This window comes from Halichoerus grypus, chromosome 5, assembly GCF_964656455.1.
Source record: "Halichoerus grypus chromosome 5, mHalGry1.hap1.1, whole genome shotgun sequence".
NCBI lineage: Eukaryota > Metazoa > Chordata > Mammalia > Carnivora > Phocidae > Halichoerus > Halichoerus grypus.
Window position 1 is genome coordinate 75,165,707 of NC_135716.1, and position 21,349 is coordinate 75,187,055.

The 21,349-nt window shown below is 37.3% G+C and overlaps 1 protein-coding gene and 1 non-coding gene across 5 annotated transcripts in view; both read left to right on the plus strand.

Moving 5' to 3' along the window:
* The window catches only part of ATP6V1H (ATPase H+ transporting V1 subunit H), a 132,284-nt gene that overhangs the window by 45,861 nt on the left and 65,074 nt on the right, over positions 1-21,349 (plus strand). For all 4 annotated transcript variants that reach the window (XM_036106237.2, XM_078072386.1, XM_036106223.2 and 1 more), the window contains one exon: positions 8,430-8,622. In XM_036106237.2, coding sequence (XP_035962130.1) covers positions 8,430-8,622 — 193 coding nt within the window. The remainder of the gene's footprint in view (positions 1-8,429; positions 8,623-21,349) is intronic.
* LOC118544524 (U6 spliceosomal RNA) lies at positions 2,918-3,025 on the plus strand. Its single transcript, XR_004921631.1, has one exon. It is a non-coding gene; the product is annotated as a U6 spliceosomal RNA (small nuclear RNA).

A 21,349-nucleotide genomic window follows, 5' to 3' on the forward strand; every position in this document is an offset into this window, starting at 1 on the left:
TCTTTCAACCATTTGGAGTCATTTTTGTGTGTGGTGTAAGGAAATGGTCCAGTTTCATTCTTCTGCATGTGGCTGTCCAATTTTCCCAACACCGTTTGTTGAAAAGACTGTCTTGTTTCCACTGGACATTCTTTCCTGCTTTGTCGAAGATTAGTTGACCATAGAGTTGAGGGTCCATTTCTGGGCTCTCTATTCTGTTCCATTGATCTGTGTGTCTGTTTTTGTGCCAGTACCATACTGTCTTCATGATTAATTACAGTTTTGTAATAGAGCTTGAAGTCCAGAATTGTGATGCCACCAGCTTTGCTTTTCTTTTTCATCATTCCTCTGGCTATTTGGGGTCTTTTCTGGTTCCATACAAATTTTAGGATTATTTGTTCCATTTCTTTGAAGAAAGTGGATGGTATTTTGATGGGGATTGCATTGAATGTGTAGATTGCTTTAGGTAGCATAGACATTTTCACAATATTTGTTCTTCCAATCCATGAGCATGGAACGTTTTTCCATTTCTTTGTGTCTTCCTCAGTTTCTTTCATGAGTATTTTATAGTTTTGTGAGTACAGATTCTTTGCCTCTTTGGTTAGATTTATTCCTAGGTATCTTATGGTTTTGGGTGCAGTTGTAAATGGGATCGACTCCTTAATTTCTCTTTCTTCTGTCTTGTTGTTGGTGTATAGAAATGCCACTGATTTTTGTGCATTGATTTTATATCCTGCCACTTTACTGAATTCCTGTATGAGTCCTAGCAGTTTTGGGGTGGAGTCCTTTGGGTTTTCCACATAAAGTATCATATCATCTGCAAAGAGTGAGAGTTTGACTTCTTCTTTGCCGATTTGGATGCCGTTGATTTCTTTTTGTTGTCTGATTGCTGTGGCTAGGACTTCTAATACTATGTTGAATAGCAGTGGTGATAGTGGACATCCCTGCCGCGTTCCTGACCTTAGGGGGAAAGCTCTCAGTTTTTCCCAATTGAGAATGATATTCGCTGTGGGCTTTTCATAGATGGCTTTTATGATATTGAGGTATGTACCCTCTATCCCTATACTCTGAAGAGTTTTGATCAAGAAAGGATGCTGTACTTTGTCAAATTTTTTTTCTGCATCGATTGAGAGGGTCATATGGTTCTTGTTCTTTCTTTTATTAATGTATTGTATCACATTGATTGATTTGCGGATGTTGAACCAAAAAGCCAACTTATTTATTCATAATGAGAGATGTCACTGCTCTTAAACCAAATACTCTTTTTGTTTAGTGAAGACATTGTTTATCTTTGGAGAACCTATACAGAAACTAGCAAGAAGAGTCGATTGAAGACTCCTGATGCTATGTCATTGGACTCTGCTGGACCGATGCCTCCATCTCCAGTGTAGGGATACACCTGCCAGAGGGATCTCCTCAGCCAGTATTTGCATGCAACTGCCTCAGCTGGGTTGCTTCTGCAAATGGCTCTTCTTAGGACTTGCATAGAATTGTAATGAAATACTCAATTACTGTTGACTCAGTAAATTAGTAGTCTTATATGTTTTATGCAAAATTTCAATCTTTTTATACTTATTTAACCTTCAGTATGTCAGGAAAAATAGCCATGACAATTTGCCACACGGACCTTTTGGAAAACATATATTTGGCCCTTTTATGTATAATTAATAGAATTATGAATAAAGAAATAGTGAAAAACAACCAGTAGAAATCCTAATAAGAATTTTTTCATGGTTAGGGCGCCTGGGTGGCTCAGTTGGTTAAGCGTCTGACTCTTGATTTCGGCTCAGGTCATTATTTCAGGGTCGTGAGATTGAGCCCTGTGTCAGGCTCTGTGTTCAGCAGGGAGTCTGCTTGAGATTCTCTCCCTCTCCCTCTCCCCCTGCTCGTGTGCACCCTCTCTCTCAAAGAAAAAAAAAAGAATTTTTTCATGGTAAATCTTTCTGTAGTAAGTGAATTTTGATGCACAAACTTCATGAAAGATGAAAGAAAACCATCACATGTCCTTTTAGCAAAATGGAATAGTCTGGGTTCTTGTTACAAAATATTGTGTTGAAGGCTTTCATGTTGAACAACTAAATAAGTGAGAATATTGTATTTCCTTTTTTTTGTCCTTAGAGATATATTTTCACTTACTGATTCTTGAGTTTGACAAAATGCATTTATGATAGTCATCTGAAGACTCACAGTTTGAGATTTCACTTATATGACCAATTTCATCATCATTGTTAGAGAACAGAATGCTGTCTCTGCTTTCAACTTCTGATTCATCTCATAATTATGAAATGCCTTCCTCAGGTAATTGCCATTATGGATGGAAAATAAAAAGTTCTGAATTCTTTGAATTTCAGTGTTCACACAGTGTCAGGAGACTTAGCAGAAGGACTCGAGGGACTCAGCATGTAGTCATTCTCATGGCTGGGATTTATTTCAGAGACACAATAGAGCTGGAGGAATCCATGTTAGGCTTCCTATGTTCTATCCCTCCTGTGGGGGTCACACAGCGTACTTTTTCCCCAGCAGCAAAAATGTGGCAACATTTGTGTGATTTTTCTGCTCAGGTATCCCCCTAGAGACTCTGCACCCATGGTTTTTATTGGAAATTTGTCAGGTAGGCACCCTTTGCCTAGCATGCAGGAAAATTCCAGACTCCAGAAGGACAGCATATGTTCAGTATAAACAGAAGCATATTGTTTGAGCATACAGTATAGGAAGAGTGAGCCACCTTTATCATTTAGGGAAAGTTTTGTATCAGTGTAGGGAACTGTTTACCACTCAGGTACCCAGAAGCCAGCCAAAGGTCACTTTGTAGGCAGACTTTTCTATGAATAGCAGTTTCAGGATTGACTATGATGTTAATTTTTTATTGCACAGAAATCTAAAGGTAGACTACAGAGATGGTGTTTCCAGCCTTTTTACCTTCTTTAATAATGATGCCATGCTCGCCCTGGCAGCACATATTCTACAAATGGAACAATACAGAGAAAAATAGCATGGCCCCTGAGCAAAGATGACATGCAAATTTGTAAAAATGATGCAATATTTTGGGCAATACAATAAGAAAGGATAATTATTTATTTCATTATTGTATCATCTTCCTAGGCAATTTCATCATTCTCCAGTTTTCTTATAATTTTAGCCTTTAATTTTTTTAACATAGTTGGGAATAATGAATGTATAATGATGAGGGCGCCTGGGTGGCTCAGTTGGTTAAGCGACTGCCTTCGGCTCAGGTCATGATCCTGGAGTCCCTGGATCGAGTCCCGCATCGGGCTCCCTGCTCGGCAGGGAGTCTGCTTCTCCCTCTGACCCTCCCCCCTCTCATGTGCTCTCTCTCATTCTCTCTCTCTCAAATAAATAAATAAAATCTTTAAAAAAAAAAAAAAAGAATGTATAATGATGAAATAATATCTCAGATAATAAATTGGTATAATTCTTCAAATTATGGGTAATATAAAATCACTGAAATTCCATAATATGTCTTAGGTTTATGAGCGGATCCAATAGACCTGTGTAGTACTTGCAAAATAAATTGAATTTCATTCTATTACACACACAAAAAAATTTCCTTTTTGTTCTTTGGAAGATCTGGAAAAGAGAATAAAAGTCATGAATCAGCAATTTCTACAAATAGAATTGCTCAAAAAATAAACTCAAATACTAAAATTTGGTCCAGTGGACCCTAAGGTATACTGAAGTTAACCAAATGCGGCTCTTCTAGTTACTGGCACTTAGTATTTTGGAGGACAGGAAGCAGTATTAACTGTTCAATTTAGCAACAAGAGCAGGGACAAATATAGTTTAGAATACTCCGTGTTCAACCTATACGTTTCGATATACTAATGACTGCTAATTAGATTAACAGTAATAAAAAAATAGAGACCTTTAGATTGAGAGCAGGTATAAATAAAGATATAGTATGTTAACTTGTTGATAGTATCACAATCAAAAAACTCATTTAATCTTTTCATTTTTGAAGAAACAAAACGTGTACATTTCTTTTGTTTAGGATTGAAAATATCCTTTGTTTCTTTCTTTTTGGTATTCCTCAACTCACAAGCAGGAATTATGTGAGGAGGAAGAAACTCAAGTATAGCCTTTTTGAAGAGAATAAAACTGCTATTTTAAAAACTCGAGAACATTTTTAGCTATATAATTTTTTTTTTGTTAAAAAGTCTGTTATGTGGGGGCACCTAGGTGGCTCAGTCGCATGAGCGTCTGACTCTTGATTTCAGCTTAGGTTGTGATCTCAGGGTCCTGGGATCAAGCGGGGAGTCTGCTTGAGATCCTCTCTCTTCTTCTCCCTCTTCCCCTCCCCTCCCACTTGTGCTTTCTCTCTCTTTCTTTCTAAATAAATAAATAAAATCTTAAGAAAAGGCCTTTTATGTGAATGATACAATACTATTTCTGAATGTTTATATCCTATGTAAGACCAAAAATATACTTCGCATTGTCTTGCATATTGACTTCACTAGAAAGTCTGATAGCATTGATTCATTAAATACTGAAGCAAAGGAAGCTTTTCTGGGATAATTGCCTCCACAGATTCAATTGGCATTGAAGTATTTTGAAGGTATGAAGTAGTATATAATGAAAGTAGTATGTAAATGAAAGGTAAGATTTATCTTAAGCATCAAAACATTACATTTTTGGGTGACGTTGTGTGATGAGGTGCAAGGTGCTCATGGGTTTGAAGAGCAGCAGTTAGCTAGAAGTGTGTCAGTCAGCCAGTAAATCAGCTGTTTTGTCTCCCTATGCCCTTCATTGGCTCGATTTTTTTTAAAACCTTAATTAAAAACAAAATAGAACACTAAATAATTATTTTGGCTCATGAACCTTAGCCTTCTAATTTTGGATTTGACAATTTGTATTTTTTGAGCTCTCTGCATAATGTTGTACTATATATTATAGGGAATACAAAGAAGCGTATGGTCCTTTTCCTTTAAAAAAATTATAATCTAGTTGGAAAGTATTAAATAGCTAACAAAGGTAGCACTCAGGATTCTATAGCATCATTTAGTAACTTTTTCAATGATTAAAAATAACACTAAACTCATCAGTTTGAGAAGGATAGCAGACACTTAAATGGGGCTTGATACTGACTCATTCTTCAGGTCTCAGCTCAAGGGTCACTTCCTTTGAGAATCCTTCCCTCCCACTGCGCTGCATTCTGAGTTCCTTGAGAACATGGGCAGTGTCTGTTTTTGCCCACCATTTGCCCGCCACAAGTCCCCCGTGCCTTGCAGTGTACCTGCCATATAGATCTTCAATAAATATTTGTTAAATTGCTATATTTAGGTTTATCTTGGGCCTTTGTGTCCTTTGTAACCCCTTAGCATGTTTTCATGCTCCACTGTCTTCAGAGTTAGGGTTCCTGCCTCTAGGGGAAACCCTTCCTTTTTCTGTTAAATAGGAACTTTATTAGAGTTTTTCTTGTAGTTAATATTTGGATATAGAAGACTTCCTTATTTTTTCAACAGAATCATATATATTGTAGACAAATTTTGAACGCTCTGAGATTTCTCTGCAGTGTTCATCATTGTTGACTGCTACTTCCTTTGAAATCTTTCTGTCTTGGTTTCAGCAATAGCATATCGGTCCAGCGCTCTGTATAACCCTTCTGGACATTTACAGATTTGTTAACAGACATCATTTAATATAAAGAACTGTTAACTGGGTTTCTGAAAACAAAACTCCCAAGTGTCAAGAGAGGTAGCAGGTGGAGACACTTCCCCTGAAGTTGGGGAGCAAAGGTAAGAGATTGGAATTACGAACGTTTACACGCTTCAAGGAATGTGTATTCAACTGAGATTTAATCCAGGGGTTGTGTTCCTGAGCTCAGAGGAAGGGCCTTGTAGGTCAGGGACCCAGATGGCTGGTGCTGCTCTCTCCGAACGTGTGCAGGGAGGCTGCTCGGTCAGCACGTTGCAGACTGAATTCAGCCGCTGCCACGGCAAAGCCCAGTCGCTGCTGTGGAGGTGAAGGACTGTTGCTGGAGTGATACTCACAGGGGCAGGAAGCCGACAGGACAAAGCCTCTTCTTCCTTCATCTTGGCAGTCAGCCTCTGGCCTCTCCTGCTGGCAGAGCTGGCTGGCAGAGCAGAACTGTGGCTTAAAGTCTCAGCCACGGCGTCACAAAACGGAGTGTAGAAGGCTTACCTCAGTAAGTGGAGCAATCAGAGAGCAAAAGGAAACCAGGTACTAGGGTATTAATAGCATAGAATGACTTGATTTTACAGTTTTTGAAACACTGACATCAATATTAAATAAAAGCAAGTCTTAAATAACAACCCCAAGTAGAAAAGAGGTAAGGGAGAAATCAAGCATGAGAAAATGAAGGGCAGTTCAGCAAATCTATAACTGTATACAAATCACAAAAATGGAGAAATGGCACAAATATAAGCCTTCCACTAAATTAGTAGTTGTAGATTATAAAATTGGATTTAAAAAATCTTATTTATTTTTATTAATAGACTTTTTTATTATTTTTAAAAATTGTTTTTTTTTTTAAAGATTTTATTTATTTGACAGAGACAGCGAAAGAGAGAACACAAGCAGGGGGAGCGGGAGAGGGAGAAGCAGGCTTCCCGCTGAGCAGGGAGCCCGATGCGGTGCTCGATCCCAGGACTCTGGGATCATGACCTGAGCCAAAGGCAGACGTTTAATGACTGAGCCACCCAGGCGCCCCTAAAAATTAGTTTTATTGACATATAATGTATTATTTGTTTCAGGGCTACAGGTCTGTGATTCATCAGTCTTACACAATACACAGCGCTCACCATGGCACATACGCTCCCCGATGTCCATCACCCAGTTACCCCATCCCCCCACCCCCCTCCCCTGCAGCAACCTTCAGTTTGTTTTCTAAGATTAGGAGTCTCTTATGGTTTGTATCCCTCTCTGGTTTCATGTTGTTTCATTTTTTCCTTTCTTCCCCTATGATCCTCTGCCTTGTTTCTTAAATTCCACATCTCGGTGAGATCATATAGTAATTGTCTTTCTCCGATTGACTTATTTTGCATGGCATAATACCCTCTAGTTCCATCCACGTTGTTGCAAATGGCAAGATTTCATTTTTTGATGGCTGTATAATATTCTATTGTGTGTGTGTGTGTGTGTGTGTGTGTGTGTGTGTATATACACTCACATTTTCTTTATCCATTCATCTGTTGTTGGACATCTGAGCTCTTTTCATAATTTGGCTATTGTGGACATTGCTGCTATAAACATTGGGGTGCAGGTGCCCCTTTGGATCACTACATTTGTACCTTTGGGGTTAATACCCAGTAGTGCAATTGCTGGGTTGTAGGGTAGCTCTATTAATAGACTTTTTTTTTTTTTTTTATTTTTTATTTTTTTATTTTTTTAAAGATTTTATTTATTTGAGAGAGAGAGAATGAGAGACAGAGAGCATGAGAGGGAGGAGGGTCAGAGGGAGAAGCAGACTCCCTGCCGAGCAGGGAGCCCGATGCGGGACTCGATCCTGGGACTCCAGGATCATGACCTGAGCCGAAGGCAGTCGCTTAACCAACTGAGCCACCCAGGTGCCCCAATAGACTTTTTAAAGAGCAGTTTTATGTTTACAGAAAAATCAGAAGTCAGAATTCCCATATATACTTGTCCCATGGTTTTCCTGTATTAACGTCTTACATTAGTATGGTACCTTTCTTTCACTTGATGAGCCAATATTGATATATTCTTATTAACTAAGGTCCATATTTACATTACGGTTCACTCTTTGTGTTGTGTTTTGAGTTACCCCTAACGCCTCTGGTCATTTTTTAGTGGTTTATCTTCTTTTTTGTTTGAATGTAGGCATTCCCCAGGGATATTTCCTTAGTCTTCTTACTTGACGTAACCTCTTTCGTTTCCATATGGCTTTCCCAGTTTCCGTATCAGTAAAGTGGGAGGTTCACCTAGAAGCTTCTGAGGTTTTAACCCCCAAAGTTAAAGATTGGCTGTGTCCAATTCAGACTCATGATGGGTTTTTTCCAAATTCATCCCCTTTTCTCTGTGTGAGGTTCCTAAATATCTTTAAAGGTATAAATGATCCTCTTGGTTATCCAGACACAAAAATCTTGATATACCTTCTGACTTCATCACGCTGTACATCTATTTGTGTTACCAAGTCCTTTTGATTTTAGCTTCTTTATGTCTGTCTTACCATTTCTTCAGCCGTATTGCAAGTCTGTGTTTCCTTTCTCATTGCTTTTCGGCAGCAGGTGCTGCTGAATGCTGAAGTCCTGTGACTTTTGGAGAGAGACTTAAGTGAGGCTGTGCTGGAAATGGCCCTCTGTAAGTAGGGGCCTACCTTGTTATTTCTGGCAGAAAAGAAACTGAGGACATAATTCAGAGAGACTTGTTCCATTAGTGCAAAAAGAGAATAAGTAATTATTTTTTCTTATTGCACTGTTATAGTAAATGTTTTCTTAATGTGTGTTCCTTTTCAGCATCATGGGAGTTTTGAGTAACAAGTGTGGCTTTCAACTCCAGTATCAAATGATTTTTTCAATATGGCTCCTGGCATTCAGTCCTCAAATGTGTGAACACCTGCGACGCTATAATATCATTCCTGTCCTGTCCGATATCCTTCAAGAATCTGTCAAAGAGAAAGTGACAAGAATCATTCTTGCTGCATTCCGTGTAAGTGTTTTGTGGTGTTTTTTTAATGGTGTATGTACGTGCACGCGCGCGCGTGTGTGTAAGGCATTCCTGTGAAGTATATTTGGGAGCTTTTAGCAGGTGGGAAAAAATTGCTTGTTCTCCATGTAGATATGAAACTACTGGGCCTTGGTGAACATAGAGTAAAATCTCACTAATTTGTATTGTGGCATGGGGGAGTGGGTTTGGGGAAAAACCATTTAAGTGGGTAAAATATATGAGTTATAGACTTATAGGAGATGTAATTGTATGATGTTCACGTAGAGGAAATCCCTTTTTGTTGCATTGTGTTCCAAGACACTTTTAGGGAAGTTTTTCTCTTAAGGGGCCCTTGTTTTAGTATAGAGTTGTATTTCAGATTCTGGATCTGCTGATGTGCAGTGTATTTCTGGGGCAACTCCAAAGATCTATAATCATTTTGTTTAGTAAAGTTGTCCTATTAGGATATTAGAATTTGGGTGATATTTAAGTCAGCTTCCTCCCTTGAACAGATGAGGGAGTTGAGGACAAGAGTTAGAATCAGAATCCTAGGTCTTCTGGCTGCCAGGCAGCTGTAACACAGAAATAAAGTATTGTTAATCGGTTGCCCAGACCCAGTGTATTTGCTGTAGCAGTTGTGTGTTGATCATTTTGTTGGTTACCTTAGGATTTAATTGGGCTTCTGAGGGATGACTTGGCTGACCTAGTGTCTTTTTTTTTTTTGTCTTTTCACTTTTTTTAAAAAAAATTTTATTATGTTATGTTAATCACCGTTAGTTTTTGATGTAGTGTTCCATGATTCATTGTTTGCGTATAACACCCACTGCTCCATTCAATACATGCCCTCTTTAATACCTATCACCAGGCTAACCCATTCCCTCAAGCCCCTCCCCTCTAGAACCCTCAGTTTGTTTCTCAGAGTCCATAGTCTCTCATGGTTCATCTCCCCCTCCGATTCCCCCCCCCTTCATTTTTCCCTTCCTGCTATCTTCTTCTTTTTTTCTTTAACATATAATGTATTATTTGTTTCAGAGGTACAGGTCTGTGATTCAACATCTTACACAATTCACAGCTCTCACCATAGCACATACCCTCCCCAATGTCTATCACCCAGCCACCCCATCCTTCCCACCCCCCACCACTCCAGCAACTCTCAGTTTGTTTCCTGAGATTAAGAATTCCTCATATCAAAACCTCAATGAGATACCACCTCAACACCAGTCAGAATGGCTAAAATTAACAAGTCAGGAAACGACAGTTGTTGGCGAGGATGCGGAGAAAGGGGAACCCTCCTACACTGTTGGTGGGAATGCAAGCTGGTGCAGTCACTCCGGAAAACAGTATGGAGGTTCCTCAAAAAGTTGAAAATAGAGCTACCCTATGACCCAGCAATTGCACTACTGGGTATTTACCCCAAAGATACAAATGTAGTGATCCGAAGGGGCACCTGCACCCCAATGTTTATAGCAGCAGTGCCCACAATAGCCAGCCCACAATAGCCAAACTATGGAAAGAACCAAGGTGTCCATCGACAGATGAATGGATAAAGGAGATGTGGTATATATATACAATGGAATATTATGCAGCCATCAAAAGGAATGAAATCTTGCCATTTGCAACGACGTGGATGGAACTGACCTAGGGTCTTTTAAGGATGCTACCCAAGAGTAATAATAATGGGCAGTTCAGAGAGTGCTTATTCTGTGCTATGCATTGTTGTAAGGCTTTCCATTTGTTAATTCATTTAATGCTTACCACTGCCCTATAACATGGTAATTATTGTTGTTATTGTTAGTGTATTGGTATCATTAGTATTAGTATTGGTCTTCTCATTTTATGAATGGGGATACTGAGACAGAGAAGGCATATTGCTGGTAGACATACAAATCCACGTTATTGGCTTCACAGTCTGCTTTTAACTATTATTTACTCTTATGCTTTCTTTAAATAAACAACAGCAAATCAAAACTAAAAAGTAGTATAGATGTATTGCAAAAATTTAAATAGCATAGACCTCGCATTTGCCAAACATAGTCACTAACATCTTTCAGATTTTTCTAAGCACATAGAGATAAATATACAAATAGGTATGTAATTTTGTTTTGTATTTAAAAATAAAATGACATCATGTTATAAATACTGTTCCATAACTTTATTCTTAACAATCTATAATGAGTATGTGTTCGTTTTCATATATGTGGGTCTTCAGTAATTTTTTAAATGTCTGTATTCTACTGTGTTGATGTGAAGTGGTTTCTTTAACCAGTGTCCTATTGATGGGCATGTGGGATGTTTCCAGTTTTTTCTAAATGTCTGCCCACTTTGATGAATATTTCTGTTGGGATATAGTTCTATAGGTGGAATTGCTGAATCAAGTAATAAACTTTTACAGTTTTGATAGGTAACATCAAATCACCTTTCATAAATGTGCAAGTTTACATTTCCATCAGCTACATGTTGAAAGTACATGCTTTCCTTTCCTGCCACTTGCATTTCTTTAATTGTTGCAAAAGATGAGCTGAAAAGTGAAATCATTATTTTAAATTTTTATTCTTTTAATAATGGATGAAGCTGAGCATTGTTTAATATCTTTATCAGCTATTTCTATTCTACCTATAAATTGCTTACTCATAGCATTTGTCACCTTTAAAATTTTAAAATTTGGTGTGTAGGAACTCTTTTCTAGATGTTTGTAGTTAATAGTATTTTTTATTTTTTTATTTTTTTATTTTTTTTTATTTATTTATTTTTTTTTTAAAGATTTTATTTATTTATTTGACAGAGAGAGAGACAGCGAGAGCAGGAACACAAGCAGGGGGAGTGGGAGAGGGAGAAGCAGGCTCCCCGCTGAGCAGGGAGCCCGATGTGGGACTCGATCCCAGGACTCTGGGATCATGACCTGAGCCGAAGGCAGACGCTTAACGACTGAGCCACCCAGGCGCCCCTGTAGTTAACAGTATTAATACCTAATGTTTATTGAGAGCTTATTCAGTGTCAGGCACTGTTCTAATTGCTTTAAATGTGTTACTCATTTAATCTCCCAAGAACTCCATGTAATGGGCATTAGGCCACAAGAGGTTAAGTGATTTGCCAAAATAGCTAGGAAGTGGCAGAGCAGGAATTCAGTCTCAGGCAGTATGACTCATGCTCTTAACCATCATGCTAACCTGTCTTTGATGCTGAGAATAATAACTGTTGTAATTTATTGAATGATTTTCATGCATTGCCTTATTTAATCTTCATGATCATCCAATAGGTTCTACCATTATTTTTATTTTATAGATGAGGAAACCAAGACTTGTAGATTGATTCCTCAGTTAGTCATCTTCTTTGTTTCTTGTCTTGGTGCATTTTCTCAGGAATCTTAAGAGTGGCATTAAAAAGGAGGGAAACCATGAAAAGGAGAACCATAGGTCCTGTGAGAAAGGAATTCAGATTCCTTACTTGAAAATACATTCTTTTTCATGTAGAAATTGTTCTGTGGCCCTTGAGAAGTTTACTCTTAAGAAACAGGTAAATGAGGTACCTCCTTTGCCTCACCATATTGGCTCTGGCATTAGGTCTTCTAGCAAACTGTCTCTGAATTGTCAAGGTAAATTTCAGTTTAGTCCAGATAAGGTAATAATCAGAGTAGATTGTATTAATGAGACTCTACCCTGAAGTATTTTAGTAGCTAAGTTGAATGTACTTTTTTTTCTACTTGAGTGTTTCATTATCCATATTCTTTTTTTTGTTTTTTAAGATTTTTTATTTATTTATTTGACAGAGAGAGAGACAGCAAGAGAGGGAACACAAGCAGGGGGAGTGGGAGAGGGAGAAGCAGGCTTCCCGCTGAGCAGGGAGCCTGATGCGGGGCTTGATCCCAGCACCCTGAGATCATGACCTGAGCCGAAGGCAGTCGCTTAACCAACTGAGCCACCCATGCTCCCCTCATTATCCATATTCTTATTTATTTAGTAAAGATGAACAATTCTAGAATTAGGATCTCCCAACAGTCTCCTTTCAGTGCTAGAGCTCGTTTAATTCACAAAAACCAAGTTTTGAGTCCCTTTTATATTCCAGCCATTATGCTAATCGGTAGGGAACACAAATGACTGAGATACAGCTTGACACTGAAAGTCTTGTAGTTTAGTGAAGACAGAATATGTAAGTAAATAATGTCACTTCAATGGAGCATTAAGTAATGTACAAGGGGAAAAATAATATAAAAGAGGTGGAGGGTAAGAATGCGGGCTTAAGGAGAAGCTGCGGAGACAAGGCTCCAAGAGATTTTGGAAGGATGCCTAGGAGTGTTTTAGTACAAAGGTGGAGAGAGGTTGATAAATGTTAACAAATAAAGATGCTGACTTCTGGAATTGTCAGTAATTTGTTCTTGTAGATTGATTATTGCCCCCTGCTTAAGGGAGTAAATGGAGCACATAAGTCTGGTGCTTGAAGATACAATCCTAATTTGTGGCCATTTGCTTTCTGAAGGAACAGACATGCTCTGTGAAACGGAGCTTTGCTTTGCTGATCTGTATTACCCTTCTGGGCATTGAACTGGTGCGCCAACACAAATCCTTCAGCCATGCTGTCACTGAGTCACCCTAAGGTGTATTCATACTCTGGGGCATTACGCACCGAAGCCCAGTGCGTCTGAACAAGGCTCTGTCACATCTGCTCGTGCTACTTTATTGTATGCTGTGCCTACTGTGATGGACATGAGGCAGAGCTGATTGCATTTTTAAACTCTATTCATTATGATTGAATATGGATTATATCTTTTATTTATTTATTTATTTATTATTATTTTTAAAAATTTTATTATGTTAGTCACCATACAGTACATCATTAGTTTTTGATGTGGTGATCCATGATCCATTATTTTCGTATAACACCCAGTGCTCCATGCAGTACGTGCCCTTCTTAATACCCATCACTGGGCTAACCCATCCCCCCACCCCCCTCCCCTCTAAAACCCGGTTTGTTTCTCAGAGTCTATAGTCTCTCATGGTTCATCTCTCCCTCCGATTCCCCCCCTTCATTTTTCCCTTCCTTCTCGTAGTGTCCTCCATGCAATTCCTTATGTTCCACAAATAAGTGAAACCATGTGATAATTGACTTTCTCTGCTTGACTTATTTCACTTTGCATAATCTTCTCTAGTCCCATTGGTGTTGATGTAAAAGTTGGGTATTCATCCTTTCTGATGGCTGAGTAATATTCCATTGTATATGGACCAAATCTTCTTTATCCACTCATCTGTTGAAGGGCATCTCGGCTCTTTCCACAGTTTGGCTATTGCGGACATTGCTGCTATGAACATTGGGGTGCATATGGCCCTTCTTTTCACTACATCTGTGTCTTTGGGGTAAATACCCGGGAGTGCAATTGCTGGGTCATAGAGTAGCTCTATTTTTCATTTTGTGAGGCACCTCCACACTGTTTTCCAAAGTGGTTGTACCAACTTGCATTCCCACCAACAGTGTAAGAGAGTTCCCCTTTCTCCACAATCTCTCCAACATTTGTTGTTTCTTTCCCTGTCTATTTTTGCCATTCTAACTGGTGTAAGGTGGTATCTCAATGTGGTTTTGATTTGGATTTCCCTGATGGCTAATGATGATGAACATTTTTTCATGTGTCTGTTAGCCATTTGTATGTCTTCTTTGGAGAAGTGTCTGTTCATTTCTTCTGCCCATTTTTTGACTTGATTATTTGTTGTTTGGGTATGAAGAACTTCTCAAACTCAACACCCAAACAACAGATTATATCTTTTCAACTCAGTGTATTTATTTTCTGAAGGCTTAAAGCTCCTATTTGATTTGTCTTTGTTTTGAGTTTCTCCCTTGTTTCTCTTCCTTTCTGTCCTGTGGTAGTTACAGGAGCCTTTATTTTATTAAAACTTCCTGTTCCAAATTAAGCACCTGTCATTAAGAAAATGGAAAAAAAATTTGATCTTTTTCCTGTTTATGAAAATAATATGGTCTTATGGTTAAAAAAAGATACTGTGGAAGAATATTAAGAAAAAGTATGAAAATTAAATATAGTCTCACTCCTAGATATGGAAGCCTATTGATACTTTAATACCTGTAATTTATGATCTTTGTTCTCTTTCTACATTGGGTATCAACTCTGGATGAATTGTAGTGGGCACTGAAAACCTGAATGGTTAAGAGGGAGTCTGTATTATCATCTCTTCACAATTTGGGCAGATCATGCTTGGTGTCAATTTCTACAAAGAGTGTGCACTGAGGTTGGTGGTAGTGTGTGTGCCCAGCATGCACAGTGAAGGTCATTTTCATTGGGTTCTTGGGCTGGCTTCTGTGCCTTTGGCAAGTTGGCTTAGCCTCTCCATGCTTCAGGTTTGTTTATATGTCTGGTGAGAGTAATATCAACTATCTTAAGTCTCTCATTGGGCTTTATGCTCATATGATATTGCCCTTTGAAAAAATAAATGTGGGCTAAATGAATACTTGGCACATAGTAGGCCCTCAATAAGTATACATATCTGTGACTGAGTAGGAAAGAATAGGGTAGTGGTATTGAATTTACTGATATTTTTATTGGTTTCTTTATTGACTGAGTTAAATTCCTTTTTAAATTTTTGGCTGCTTTGTTTGGTTCCCATATTTTAAAGCATGATAATAAAATTCTATGATAGAATATCTGTTTGCAACTACTTCTGCATTGAGAATGAACTTACCCGAGAGTCTCCTACTCTAGTTTTCATGAGTATCTTAAGGTTACTGATATGTTAGAATTTTATTAAAATAATCCTCTTAACAAAACTTAATGTGGAAAGCAAGACTACAAGGAGAGAGTCCCTCTTTTCTGTTAGTGCATGGACTTTTGTCTAAATTGGAAACTGTTCCTAACTTGTCATGAAAACTCTCTTTAGAAAATGAGATATATTTGGTAATTGCTAAATTGCTTGGAAAGTTGGTTACCCTCAGCTCAATGTCTTTGCAATTAGATTATCCTAGAAAGATGACTTGGATCATTATTATTTTTTTTTCTTTGTATGACTTTCAACAGTTGTTTAAGTAATTAACTTGCAAGTTAATAGTATTTTTCAGTTTATATCTACTTAGCCTTTTTTGTGTGTTATATTTTTTAAGTTAAAATGTTTATTGTTCTAAATGTTGATGATTGTAAATATTTACCAAAAATTATTTCTTCCAATAATTTGATAATAAGGTAACTTGTTTTTTTAAGGTAAGGTATAGGTGTGGGAGAGAGAGCTGCTGTAACAGTTAGGGTCTTATTTTATAGCCCTTCTGTTGTTTGAAAGAATAGATCTCTACACTTTCAACTTTTTTCCTTCAGTTTTCATAAATTTACACTTTTTAAAAAAGATTTTATTTATTTTAGAGAGAGAGCGAGCATGAGCGGAGGGAGGGGCAGAGGGAGAGGGAGAAGCAGACTCCCCACTGAGCAGGGAGCCCAATGTCAGGCTTGATTCCAGGACCCTGAGAACGTGACCTGAGCCAAAGGCAGATGCTTAACCCACTGAGCCACCCGGGTGCCCCAATAAACCTACATTTTCTAATAAGTATTATTTAGATAATATAGTAAGTTCTGTGAGTTTCTAGTAAGAAATCAGTTACTAGTAATGGGCTGAGATTTAATCTAAAGCTCAGTATAAGCTGCCTTAAATATAATATATATGGTCACTTTTGGTATCTGAGCTTCCCACAAACCCTGCTTAGTATTTTGCTCCTGCCTAGTTCCTCTTCCCTCTCGTTGGTTTTCATTTTAGATCATTATTATTGTAAAATAAAAGGGTCATTGGAAGCAGGTATCTCTAATATTGCTATATCATAGAAGAGAGGTGTTAGTTGATATTAATTGAATCCTGCCTTTGAGATCCTCCCTCTGTCTCCTTATCCCTTTCCTTCTCCCATCTACTCTCCCTGTCTCTTTCATGGATTATCTATTCATCTGTCAGATGTTTACTAAAGACCAATTATGTAACAGGCCATGTGTTAGTTACTGAGCAAATGGAAGAATGAATAAGAAAAGACACTTTTTCTCAGGATTTTGTATTGTGTTTAAATGCTTGTCTTTAGGGGCCCCTGGGTGGCTCAGTTGGTTAAGTGGCTGCCTTCAGCTCAGGTCATGATCCCCAGGTTTTGGGATTGAGCATCGGGCTTCCCTGCTTAGCGAGAACACTGCTTCTCCCTCTGCCCCTCCCCACTGCTCATGCATGCGTGCTCTCTCTCTCATATAAATAAAATCTCCAAAAAAAATGCTTGTCTTCATGCAGTGACTTCATGAAGTCACCATGAAGAAGGTTTACAATATAAAAAGCTCATAAAGTCCCAAAGTACTATGGAGCCAGACTGAGGTTCTTAAGGTTTTTTTCTTTTTGTTTTTCTTTTTTTTGACCTGATTTGGAAGTTCTCTAGTTGATTATTTACTTTTTACGGAAATTTGAGAAGTACAGTAGTATAGCTCTTTTCTGATTTTCCTTTCAGTATGGTGTATTAGAAAGAGTGTAGGCTTTGGAGTGGATAAGATGTAGGTGTGAATTCGGCGTTAGGTTGTTGGGAGAGTGGCCTGAACTCTTAGAGTGAATTTCTCCGTCTGTGAAAGATGGTTAGTAATACTTAACTCACTTCAAGATTAGGTAAGGATTCAGTGAGATAGCAGGAGCCTGGCAATAGTAAGTATACAATCTGTGCCTTTTCTCTCCAGAAAAGCAGAGAATGATAGCAGTTTGCCTCTTTAAATCCCGTATATCTGTAAATTGCATTCTTGCTTGGTGTTGAACATAGGCAAAGATCCAATGCTGACCTGTTTTGATTTAGAAGAGGCGGCATGAATATTTTACTAATATTCAACAAGATTTAAAAACCTTATTTAAACTTTATTTACAGTTTCAATTTTGTACCCACAGCACATAGAACTAATTATTAGGCTAATTTCTGGGCATCTGTTATCTAATTTGGATTTCAGATTATGTAAAATAGACTCAATCTCTTGGCAGGAATATTAGTTTTTTAGACCCTGCTGTGCTAAATTTGGGACAGTACAATCATTAGGGGAATATTCTAAGGGCTGAAAATCAGAAGAATGTCTTTAGACATCCACAACTTTAATGTACACAATTGAGTTAAAATTAAGTCATTAGTAATGACATAGTAATTTGACTTAGGCCATCAGTAGGTGAAAAAATGATGTGTCCTTTTTTTTCTTTATCCTTCTCAAATTCCTATAACTGTTAAAGAAGATTCACTGATGAGGTTGTTTAAGGATGATCTAGTCATGTATTTTTTCCCACATCCTGAAACTCAGGAAGGAAATTTTTGTGCTGAAGACTTTAGGAAGCTTGCTGAGCTGCTGTGAGCTGAAAAAATTGCTAATTTTTTTTTTTCCATTTGGCTTGGTGAATTTAATTTTTGAAAATGTCAATCTCACTTATTCATAGCAGGTGCTGGACTCCAGGTCTCTGCAAATGTTATCCTATTGGTTAAATTGATTTGTCAATCTTTAGTTCCTAAAATAAATTAGCATGTTTTGAGCCTGTGACTGAGAAAGACATTGAAGATCGTATTTGTTGTCTAGAGTTTTACATCTGTTGTGAGTTTTATTTCTCTTTTTGGCTCTGCTTAGTTAAGAGCCTACGTAATATGTCAGATAATAAGCTAAATTATATTTTTACAACTCAGTGTTTTCAAAAGAAATACCACCAAATTGGACTTGGATTTTTATTGGCTGTATTAGTCATGATGTTTAATTTACACCCCCCACACACGAACACATAGACACAGACCTGCACATACCCGCATCTTCCTGTGCAGGCGGTTTGTAGTCACCCTTTCAGAGAGGTCCACCCTCGTTTGAGTGTGTAGGCGCTGTTTTGCCTACTGCTTTGGCATGGAAGTATTGCTATCAAGAAATTTTATTCCCAAGTCTATACCTTATTCCTTGTTTCAGGGATTTATCTGTCTTGCTTATTAAGTACCAGGTTTGAGTGAGACCATTTTTAATCTTGGGGTGAGTGTTTATACAGTGATACTTCAAGTGTGGTGTGCATGTCAGTGCAGTGCTGTGAACTGTTGGTTAGCAGCCTGCAGCGGTAAGTATAGAAAGTAAGAATAAGCAGTTAGAAGCTTACAGTAACTTGACAGAATAGTTGCATACCTGTCAAATTTAATAATATAAAATTTGAGCTTATAATTGCATGTGTTTTAAAATGCATTTTTCTAGAAATTCATTTTTATTGTATTTTATAAAAGTATTTGTTCATGACTGATTGGAAGTTAAAAAACAAACACAACTGGTCTTCACCACAGATGGTTTGAGAAGCCCTGTTTTAACGTATAATTTCACAAGGCTAGCAGTTCTGGTGAAGGAAAGAGCTGAATTGTCATGTGATTCCTCTGTGCTTTTAGGGAAGGGAAGATTTCTGCACCGTTACTTGGACAAAGACAAAAATGATATTTAGACTTTTGATTTTGTTGAGGTGAAGATGCCATTGAGTTTTAGGGCCTTTAAAGAGTACACTGCTGCTGGATTATCTAGGTTTGTTTTTGGCAAATTCAGTTTCTTAAGGACTTTTCATAATCCATTCAATCCTTTTCATTCTTTATAATGAAATGGAAAGATGAAATTGAAACGTGTTTTGAAGGGAAAATTATAAGGCTCATTGACTGATTTGATATAGGGTTGAAGAAAAGGGGAGAATCAAGTATGACTAAGTTCTAGAGTACTATTATTTTGGAGAATTAAGAGGTGAGGTGGTTTTAGAAGAATATAATAGTGGTGTTCTATGTTAGTTATTATATTGATTGTGTTGAGGTTAGAGTTGAAATCACTAGTTATGATAATACCTCAAATATGAAGTTTAATTCTCTCGTCAGCAAATATATAGTGAAAATAACAAAGGATCATATGAGCAAAAGAGTTTTGATATGTTTCTAAAGTTAGAAGAGAGAGTAGTAAGAAAAATAACTTGAAAAAGTAATAGAAAATTTAGTAAAATAATAGGTAAAGACTTAACAAAAGAAAGGAAGAAGGGAAGAGTATCAGAAAGGGAGAGGGTATCGGAATTTAGGGCTCCCCACAGCATAAGGTCTTTAATTGAATTGCATTATGGTCAGGGAACATATTCTAAGTTTCAATTCTTGGAAGTTTGAGACTTGTTTTATGGCTAATCATATGGTCTGTCATGGTGAATGTACCATGTGTGCTTTAAAAGAATGTGTAAAAAAAAAAAAATGTGTGTTTTGCAGATGTATAGTGTTCTATAAAATGTCAATTAAATCAGGGTGGTTGATAATGCTTTTTAGATCCTCAGTGATACTGATTTTTTGTTTAGTAAGGTTCTATCAATTGCTGAGAGCGGGGGTTGTTAAAATCTCTGGCTATTATTTATGGATTTGTCTGTTTCTCCCTTGAGTTCTGCCAATTTTTGCTTTATGTATTTTGAAGCTCTGTTATTAATGCATTCGTATATGTTACGTTTTCCTGGTGAACTGACCTTTGAATCTTTGTGAGATGTCTGTTATTATTGGTGGTGTTTTTTGCCTTGATACCTACTTTATTTGAAATTAATATAGACAAGCCAGCTTTCTTTTCTTCTTTTTTTTTGGACATGCCAGCTTTCTTATGCTTATGGTTTTCAACCTATCTATGTCTTACGTCTTATATTTAAAGTTTGTCTCTTTTAGACAACATATATTTGAGTCTTGAATTTTTATCCTAATAATCTCTGCCTTTTAACTGGAGTGTTCAGTCTATTGGCATTTAAGGTAATTATTGGTATAGTTGAATTTAGGTCTAGCATTTTATTTTTTGTTTTCTGTTCGTCTTATTTTTTGTTCTTCCATTCTTGCCTTCTCTTGAGTTAATTGAATCCTTTTTAGAATTTCATTTTAATTTTTCTGTAGACCTTTTAACTGTTCTTTGTGGTGCTTTATTTCTCAGAGCTTGTTCTGGTGTCACAATATATACATCCTTAACTTTTCCCATTAAAGTGAGTATTTTACTCTTTAATGTAAAATGTAAGAGCTTGTAATCACACAGGTCTCTTCTCTCTTTTTTAACTCTATAGCTGTCATGTAAATATATGTACATATGTAAAAAAACCCTATAATACAGTGTTTTAATTTTTCCTTTTAACAGTCTTATTTGTATTATGAAAGTGAAGAGGGAAAAATTGTCTTTTATATTTATTCGACTGTTTACCATATCTGCAGTTCTTTCTTTCCTGAAGATTGATCTTTCCATTTGATGGTGTCATTTTCTACCACCTGCAAAATTTCCTTTAGCTCAGGGCTCATCAGTCCATAATAGCTCATGAGGCAGATCTGGCCCACCACTGGTTTTTATAAGTAAAGCTTTGTTGGAACACAGCTGTGCTTATTTGTTTTTGTTTTTTTATTTTGTATGCCTGCTTTTGCACTGTAATGGCAGAATTGAATAGCTGTGATAGAGACCTCAACACCTAAAATATTTACTATTTGGCTCTTAGAAAGTTTGCCCACCCATGCTTTAGCATGTCTTCTACCACAGGTCTGCTGGTGACCAGTTATCTTAATTTCATTATCTAAAAATGGTTTGTTTACCTTTATTTTTTAAAAAATTGAGATATAATTGACATATAACATTTTATTAGTTTCAGGTGTGCAACATAATGATTTGATATTTGTATATATTGTGAAATGATCACCACAATAAGTCTCATTAATAATTAACATCCATCACCACACATAGTTTCAGTTTTTTTTCTTGTGATGAGAACTTTTA